We start from the raw sequence: 10000 nt of genomic DNA on the forward strand, positions 1-10000 counted from the left end.
TAAAAATTTAAATAAATAAACAAATGAAAATAAATAAATAAGAGACAACAATATAAAATAACAATAAATAAATAAATTAAACAAGTAAAAAAATAAATAAAAACAAATGAAAATAAAAAACAAAATTAATCAATAACAATAAATGAATAAAAACAATAAATAAAAATATTGATATATAAATTAATACATTAAAAAAATAATAAATAAATAAAAAAAGAGTAAAATATATAAATAAAAATATAAATACATAAAAACAATTACTAGCAACAATAAATTAATAAAACTAGATAAAGCATTTATATATGATTTTATTTTGAAAGCGGTGTATAATTACATGCAAGGTTAAATTAAATGCAATTAAAAACAAGTCAATAGCCTTAACGATGCTGAGTGAACTCAAATATGACTTCATGCTTTTAATAACTATTTTCTAGCACATTAAATTGGTTTTTGGTGTTAAAGTCCAAGCAGACGCCAACGCACATGCATGAACACAAAAAACATGCAAGAACTCAAGCCAAATTGTGTCTCCTTCCTTCCTCTCGCTCCTCCAAACGACTGTTAGCTCGTTACCCTTTACAGCATTAATGATGATGCCGTTTTCTCCAACACTTTAATTACCAATTCTACAACACGACTGATGAACATGAATTAAAGTGTCACCCAATAATACCGTGATTACTCATTAAGGAACAAAGCGAGAGACAGGAAGAGAGAAACGGAATCAAGCCGTGACTGACTCATTTACATGACCGTGTTTCCAAGAACCGGCAGGTAGTGAAAATTGAGTGTTTGAATTAAAATAATTAGGTCATGCCTGGGTTTTGCGCATGACCTAGAGGTTTCTGCACAAGGCCTAAAATTAGGGCTGTGCTAAACCTAGTTAGCCGACCGCAGAGCTGGCATTTCTCTTATTTAAAAGAGATTTTAAAAGTGTATCAAATACTATAATTAGAAATAATAATACTATAATACGAAAACAATTATAGGCTTTTATACACTCATTGGCCACTTTATTAGGTACAGCTGTCCAACTGCTTGTTAACGCTAATTTCTAATCGGCCTCAATGCATTTATGCATGTAGACATGGTCAAGGCAATCTGCTGAAGTTCAAACCGAGCATCAGAATGGGAAAGAAAGGTGATTTAAGTGACTTTGAAAGTGGCATGGTTGTTGGTGACAGACGGGCTGGTCTTAGTATTTCAGAAACTACTGATCTACTGGGATTTTCACGCACAACCATCTCTAGGGTTTACAGAGAATGGTCAGAAAAAGAGAAAATATCCAGTGAGCGGCAGTTCTGTGGGCGCAAATGCCTTGTTGATCCCAGAGGAGAATGGCCAGACTGGTTACAGCTGATAAAAAGGCAACAACTACAAATTTTTTCACTACATTAACTGAACATATTAAGCTAAAAGTTCATTAAATTCCATCTGTATATTCAGAAGCAATATAATTCACCAACAAGAATACTGTCTGTATACAGCAACACAATATGGCTGTAAAACATAACTAACTCAGCCATAAAATAATCAGTGTTGTCAACCATTTTCAATGTAAAGGTGCTAAGCTCTGCTTGAAAAATGACATCATACGTCAATCTCCTGCAAATGTTTCTGTCTCTCCAATAGTGTATATTTAATTAGTGTCAATAATGTACATTACCTTTTATTTACGCGTCAATTTAATTACATTGATTATAGTTTGAATACAGTATACCCGTATTCAGACATAAACAAGTTAAGAAACTATCACTTATAAATAAATAAATAAAAAAATCTAGACTATTTTTAATACAAAACCCCATTTGTCACTTGGCATAATACTGTTATGAATCTTATGACACGTTACAATGCCATAAATGGTGTAAGAAAGACGCAGGTTTCATTCTGCATTGCATTAGATCATGATATAATCTCTCCATAATCATTTTAAAAGGAATGAATAATAATAATATTAATAATAATAATAATAATTTATTCATTTTCTTTTTAGCTTAGTCCCTTTATTATTCTGGGCTCGCCGCAGCAGAATGAACCGACAACTATCCAGCATATGTTTTAGCAGCGGATGCCCTTCTGCGGTCGCCGCAGCAGAATGAACCGACAACTATCCAGCATATGTTTTACGCAGCGGATGCCCTTCCAGCTGCAACCCATTATTGGGAAACATCCATACACACTCATTCACACAAACACTAATTCACACACGCACACACACACACGCACGCACGCACACACACACACACGCACGCATGCATGCACACACACACAAACACGCACGCACGCACACACACACACACACACACACTACGGACAATTCTAAGAACATACAAACTCCACACAGAAACGCCAACTGACCCAGCTGAGGCTCGAACCAGCAACCTTCTTGCTGTGAGGCAACAGCACTACTTACTGTGCCACCGTGTAGCCCACTAATAAAAATAATAATAATAATATAAAGGCAGCGAAGCAGTGGCACAATAAGTGGTGCTGTCGCCTCACAGCAAGAAGGTCGCTGGTTCGGCTCAGTTGGCATTTCTGTGTGGAGTTTGCATGTTCTCCCTGCATTCGCGTGGGTTTCGTCCGGGTGCTCTGGTTTCCCCCACAGTCCAAAGACATGCGGTACAGGTGAATTGGGTAGGCTAAATTGTCCATAGTGTATGAGTGTGTGTGTGAATGTTTGTGGATGTTTCCCAGAGATGGGTTGCGGCTGGAAGGGCATCCGCTGTGTAAAAACGTGCTGGATAAGTTGGCGGTTCATTCCGTTGTGGTGACCCCGGATTAATAAAGGGACTAAGCCGACAAGAAAATGAATGAATAAATGAATGAATGAATGAATGATGTAAAGGCAAAGTAATACATACAGTAAATACGGCCCGTAGGTTATGAAGCTGATCGATGTCTTTCACCAAACCAGAGCTGGACCAGCGCACAAGATAATTCTCACTGCAAGAAAAAATACATTGATGACATTAATATAACATCTAACCCTGTTAATGGCAGATAATCAAATTGACGCACAGCGAACACACCAAAAGCACACTACTTTAATGCCCTGCAAGACACTCAAGATTAAAAATAATAGACTATTAACATGATCATCGACTGCTGGTATAATCCATTCCGCATTGTGGAAATGGTACAAATGCGGTTGATTTACTAGTGAGGAAGTGAACCACTGTGGTTTTGGGTCACAAACTCTTCCAAATAATCTTAAGAGACTCTCCTAAAGAATCACAAACTCTCACCTACATCTTGGATGACCTGTGGGTGATGAAATGAACAGGAAATGTCAATGTATGGCTGAACTATTCCTTTAAACTATCCCAATGCACTCCGATAAGTGTGGTTCCTTGAACAAAGACACTGCTTGCCAAATATCAAACCTGAGCGATGCATGTGACTTCATTCTCCATATGAGAAGCATTTTTAATCCTCTGGGGTCTGAGGGTGTTTTGGGGCTCTGGAGAAGTTTGGACACGCACTGACATTTGTGTTGTTTTCAGTATCTTAAAATCATATTAATGGCTAAACAGTGTTAACACTGTAAACAGCACAATCTGGACTACAATAATACCTCAGCAGAATGTTTGTATGTGTTTGTGTTTATGAGAAAGAAACGTTTATGCGTGGTTAGTGAAAAAACAAAATTTTGAAGTCACTAAGGCCTACTCACACTATGCCATCCGTACCGTGCCCAGGCCTGTTTCCCGGATCGTTTGAGAAGTGTGAGTGCGCTGAATCGGGCTCAAGCACGGTTCACTTGGCCGGCCCTGGCCCGGTTGGAAGAGGTGGGCCTGAGCGCGGTTCACTTGGGCTTTGGAAACTGAAAGCGAGCCGTGACTTTTAAGGGGCTGTTTCATATGGAATTATTAATCATTCTTACTGTTCAATGAACGCAAACGGTCGTAGTTTATTAAAGTATTAAAGACGCAAACTCCTCACAGCACGACAGCTGGGCGCCTTCAGCAGACCTCCTCAATCCTGCAGCACGAGGGCTTTATGATTGTTTATGAGCGCCAAAAGTGGCGGATCTGTTCGGCGAAATATCTGACTGCGTGTCACCGCATCCCTAAGGATTGTTTGGCGAAATATTTGGCTGCATGTAAATGCATATCAAACGACTGAAACGATATAACTAGAGAAATCTCCTCTGTGCGGCTGAGTGAGAGCGTCTCACAGCGATGACGTAAGCGTGCCGAGGCCCGACTGTGGTGTGAGTGCGGGCTGTTGGGGAAGACGGGAGGGGGAGGGGGCAAGCGTGCTTTGGCCCGGTTCGAGGCAACTGTACCTAGTTTGAGTTTGGTCTAAAACAAGGCCATGAAACACACAGAGAACATATGTGCACAAGACTTTTGAGAACTGGATCTTGTAGCCTATTGTTTTTGCTTCAAAATGATGTGAGAATCATCTAGTTCAGTGGTTCTCAAACTTTTTTCACCAAGTACCACCTTGATATAAAATTGTCTCTCCACCATAATATCCAGTATTAAAATACAGTAGCTTAGTTGGCCTAATTAAGCAGCTACAGCTCTGCACAGTTCACAAACGAGGCAGATTAGTTCTTATTATTAAGAATATTTAAAATTGTCAGCCACTTTAACTTTTATAAATAGTCTAAACATTAAAACTGCTCTGTGCTTTCAGATACAAAGATAAATAAAATGTCAACATTTAAATTAAAATGTGCTTTTATAAGTTAATACAAATAACACAGTTCTTAAAAAGTAAAAAAAAAACTGCTGTACTTAAATGTAAAGTATTATGATATAGTAGTCTATTCATCAAAATCTCTTGTCATCATATTCATGTTTTTTTTTTTTTTGGATAAATTTTTAAATATACAAATAAGGTTTAAATACATGAAACATATATCTTTGAAATCTAAACATTAACTTGTATTTTATAGACTTGTAGACACTTGTTGTGATTAAGCTTTACCTGTCAACATTGGCATATACAAATACAGGATACGTCCCCAACAACTGTTACAAATATGGAAAGGAAATTAGATTCAAATGATAGAATACATAAAGATTAGAAAATTGAAAATAAAATAAAAGGTTTAGTCTATTAAAATCAATTTACTGATCACATTGGTGGTGTTGTACACACCAAAAGGTGAAAAGTGTGTTCATTTTTTTACTTTAATTATTCAGCGATTCGTCAACGTACCATTTGAAGGAAGCCTCCGTACCACTAGTGGAACACGTACCACAGTTTGAGAACCACTGATCTAGTTTATTTGCTCACAGAAAACTATATAATGAATTCACATTTCTAAGTCACTTTCTGAGTGAAAATGGTTTATGCGAGAAGGCGTGAACTACCATTACTGCAGTGAGTCACACAAGACAAAGACCTGCATAATGAGCTGCATAATGAGCCATCAGACAGGTATGTGAATAAGAGGGAAGAATTTCAAGAAGGAATCAGAGAAAATGTAATATACTTTTTTGTTTGCAGTTTATTTAAAATATAATATTCACACAAAATAACTGGAGATACACTTGTGAGAGTCAGTGCACTCTATTAAACTCTGCAAACTTTATAAACTTACATATAGCAAATCTACTGAAAAAAGATATTTGTAAATGAAGACTTTTATTGCAAAATGAGATGTATGTTGAAGGTTATTTGACATTATTATTTATTATTTATTATCATTATTATATATAAGACATCAACAGTCAAGTTCAGGGAACCTTTTTGCATCAATTTTGCTTCTACCAAGTGAAAAACTAGGACTAGTTCTGAAAAGGGATTTCTGAACAAATCAAGTATGACAAAACATGATTAATGCATGATTCGACATGCATGCTCATTTAAGTCCATGTGTGCACCACTGACCTTATAAACTTGGACTCAATGGGGTCATAAAGTGACATCAGCACTTCCGCATCTTCTCCGATTTTGCAGACGACATTCTTGAGCGTGACGAACAAAGCGAACGAGGGTGTGGAGGCAAACTTCGCCAGCCTGTTCAAATCCAAGTTCTGCTTCTGAGACTGAAAATAAAACAATTTAAATAAAACAAACCCACGCATATTTCATTTCTAGCATCTGGAGCACACAATTATTATTTTTAAATGTCTTTCAAAGGTCCACAAGACTTACTACAGAGTCATTATATTACTTTATTTCAGCACATGCAGACTGCATATGTGCTAATATTGATTTAAAATACAGTAAACATCTGGGTAGAGTCACCTAGAAAGGTAGGTCATCAATCACCAGTAGTATTTTTAGAAATTCTCCTTGTCATACAGGGTTTGGGAGAGTAAATGATGGCAACTTTAATCTTCTTGTGAAGATTTCCCTGGATAAATAAGGATGTTAAATGAAAACTCCTCTCACTACCGGGTTGAAAGCAGGGTGAATAAACCGGACGCTGACTCATCTAAAAGCACTACAGCAGCTCAACAGCGTCTGAAGTGAACAGGTCACCTGGAAATTAACCTCAGAGATTGTACATAAGAAAGAGTGAGGGTTTATGTAAAGACAAAGTAAAATTAAATGAATAAATTAACTTATATTAAATTAAATTAAAAATAAATTTAATTTAAAATAAAATATTTTAAAAATAAAAATATAATAAAATAATAAAAACATATTTTTAAATAAAATAAATTCAATTAAATAAAACATAATTTAAATTAAATTAAATTACCAAATTAAATTAAAAAATGTAAATAAAAAGAAAAACATAATAAAATAATAAAATAACAAATTTTAAATAAAATAAAATAAAACAATAAAAATAATATAAAAAATAAAATAAAATAGCTTGAGATTTCAAATATTTAAGAAAACATTTCTGTATTTTTTTTTTAAAGTCAGCATTAGGTATTTCTAGAATGTAATAAAATATATATTTTTAAAGTGTTCAAATCAAACTGTATGAATAATATTAAATAACCAATAATAAATTTTAATAAATATTTTAAAATAATCTAATGAATAAAAATAAAAACTTTAGAACGTGTACATACACAATTCTATCATGGAAAATAATACTAATGCATTTTTACCATGGTGTGGTCAATAGAAGACACATACAAAATGTCAATCACTGTTCATATGCCAAAACATCATGTCTTACTTGTGATATAATTAAACAACATAATAAATTAATATCTTTACTTATTGTTTAATGAGATTTAATTATCAGAACAGGTGACTGTTTTGCAGAGATTGCCTTTTACATAAAGAAATATTATGCTGAAGGACGACTGAATCCAATTTTACCTTATAATTGGATATTTTATCATCACAAAAGTTATTAGAAATTTTAAAGTATTTTAATTGCATTTAATACAATTCCTAAATATAGAAAATCACTTTTGTTAAATTATCTCAAATACCAAAACCAAGATGAATTGTCTCGTCTTTGACCTCAATAACTGATTAAACTTCATTATGATGATTCTTAATTCTTCACCTAACACAGACAATTCTGTAATCATTTACTCACCCATTACTTCTCACAGCTGAATTACTGCTGAACACAAAAGAAGTTATTTAGAAAAATCCTGGAAACGGGTAACTATTGACTTTAATAGTGTTTGTTTTTCCTATTTTAGGTGTCAATGGTTATGTAACGGAGGCCAGCTCAGTGTTGTACAGGTAGTCCTCACTCTTCTGACCTCTAAAAGGTGCTCTAGCCACAGACACTAGAGGCCATGGTCTGTTGCCTCCATGTTAGAGCAACTGACTCCCATATCATCAAATCTGTAGCTCCTATTGGTTCTTGGATTGGCGCTCATCACAGCTGTTGTCACACTGCAGGAAAGTGTCTGAAATCTTCTGGCACTGCCAGAACTTTATCAGAGGAAAAATCTGACCGCAACGGGCACCAAGAGCCTATCTTTGAACATGTCAAGCCAAGACTATAGGAATCTTTTAGGATTTCCCAAATTTGTCTCAGATGACAGAACCCTGCTTACACTGAGATGTGAGCCACGGCTTTATAGGTGCTCTAGCAACAGGCCTCCATGTTAGAGCAACCGACTCCCACACAAAGAATCGCTGGTTCAATCCCAGCTCAGAGTGGGTTGGGTAGGGTGACAACGGCGGGGTTACAAACACAAGTTTTTAACGTTCTTCAAAATATCTCCTTTAGTCTTCAACAGGAAAACTAAAGCTCAAAGGTTTGAAGCCACCTTTTGTTGGTTTTTCCTATCATAGCTTTCAATAGTAATGTAACAGAGGCCAGCTAGAGGCCATGGTCTGTAGCCTCCTTGTTAGAGCAATCGAGATCCATACAAAGAATCGCCGGTTCAACCCAGCATGGAGTGAGTTACCTGTTTCTATTGTCCTCCAAAATATCTCCTTTAGTGTTCAACAGAAAAAAATGAATTTAAAGGTTTTAAGACACCTTTTGTTTGTTTTTCCTATTATAGCAACCGACTCCGATACAAAGAATCGCCGGTTCGATCCCAGCTCAGAGCAGGTTGGCTAGTGTAAGACAGACTGGGTTACATTGGTGCCTGTGACCTTTAAGAGGTTCTCTAGTGATAGACTAGACCATGGTCTGTAGCCTACTTCTTTGAGCAACTGACTACCACACAAAGAATCGCTGGTTCAATCCCAGCTCAGGGTTGAGAGGGTTGAGTAGTGTAGGACTGGCATGGTAGTGAGGTTTAGGGGAGTAAGTGTAACGGAGACCAGCTAGTGAAGTGCTTTGCAGGTAAAGCTCACTCCTCTGACCTCTGAAAGGTGCTCTAGGCACAGACTAGGCCATGGTCTGTAGCTTCCATGTTAGAGCAACCGATTCCTATACAAAGATCCACCAGTTTGATCCCAGCTCAGAGCGGGTTGGGTAGTGTAGGTGAGGTGTAGGTGGGGTTAAAGTGACATGTTTCCAACATTCTCCAAAATATCTCCTTTAGCATTCAACAGGAAAAAAAAAGATACTTAAAGGTTTGACGCCACCTTTTGTTTGTTTTTCCTATTATAGGTGTCAATGGTTATGTAACAGACACCAGCTAGAAGCCATGTTCTTTAGCATCCTTGTAGGAGCAAGTTGAGTAGTGTAGGACTGGCAGGGTTACACTAGTGCCGTTACCTGCATGGAATTGAGGTTTAGGGGGGGGTGAGTGTAACAGAAGCCAGCTAGTGAAGTGCTGTGCAGGTAAACCTCCCTCCTCTGATCTTTAAAAGGTGCTCTAGCCACAGACAATACCATGGTCTGTAGCCTCCTTGTTAGAGCTACCGGCTCCAATACAAAGAATCGCCAGTTCGATCCCAGCACAGAGCGGGTTGGGTAGTGTAGGACCATCTGAGTTATATTGGTGCCATGACCAGGATGGGAGTGAGGTTTAGGGGGGTGAGTGTAACAGAGACCAGCTAATAAAGTGATGTGGAAGTAAAACTCACTCTTCTGACTTTTAAGAGGTGCTCTAGTGACTGACGCTAGAAGTCATGTTCTGTAGCCACCTTGTTAGAGCAACCAACTCCCACACAAAGAATCCGCGGTTCAATCCCAGTTCAGAGAGAGTAGAGTAGTGTAGGACTGGCAGGGTTACATTAGTGCCGTTACATGCATGGGATTGAGGTTTAGGGGGGTGAGTGTAACAGAAGCCAGCTAGTGAAGTGCTGTGCAGGTAAACCTCCCTCCTCTGACCTCTAAAAGGTGCTCTAGCCACAGACAAGGCCACGGTGTGTAGCCTCCTTGTTAGAGCAACCGGCTCCCATATAAATCGCCGGTTCGATTCCAGCACCGAGCGGGTTGGGTAGTGTAGGACCATCAGAGTTAGTGAGTGTAACAGAAGCCAGCTAATGAAGTGATGTGCAGGTAAAGCTCACTCCTCTAGTGACAGTCACTAGAAGCTATGTTCTGTAGTCTCCCTGTTAGAGCAACTGACTCCCATACAAAGAATTGCCAGTTCGATCCCAGCTCAGAGCGGGTTGGGTAGTGCAAGACCGGTGAGGTTACAGTTACATGTTTCTAATGTTCTCAAGAATATCTCCTTTAGTGCTCAACAGGAAAAAAGAA

The 10000-nt window shown here is 37.5% G+C and overlaps 1 protein-coding gene across 6 annotated transcripts in view; it reads right to left on the minus strand.

The window, feature by feature from the left end:
- Nucleotides 1-10000, minus strand: part of dock1 (dedicator of cytokinesis 1) — a 525870-nt gene that overhangs the window by 437880 nt on the left and 77990 nt on the right. For all 6 annotated transcript variants that reach the window (XR_012387688.1, XR_012387689.1, XM_073917871.1 and 3 more), the window contains 2 exon segments: nt 5854-6011; nt 2868-2949 (listed from right to left, as the gene is read on the minus strand). Coding sequence is in view for 4 of the 6 variants with exons in the window: in XM_073917871.1 (XP_073773972.1) it covers nt 2868-2949; nt 5854-6011 (240 nt within the window). In the remaining 2 variants the exon portion in view is untranslated.

Source organism: Danio rerio, chromosome 12 (genome assembly GCF_049306965.1).
Source record: "Danio rerio strain Tuebingen ecotype United States chromosome 12, GRCz12tu, whole genome shotgun sequence".
Taxonomy (NCBI): domain Eukaryota; kingdom Metazoa; phylum Chordata; class Actinopteri; order Cypriniformes; family Danionidae; genus Danio; species Danio rerio.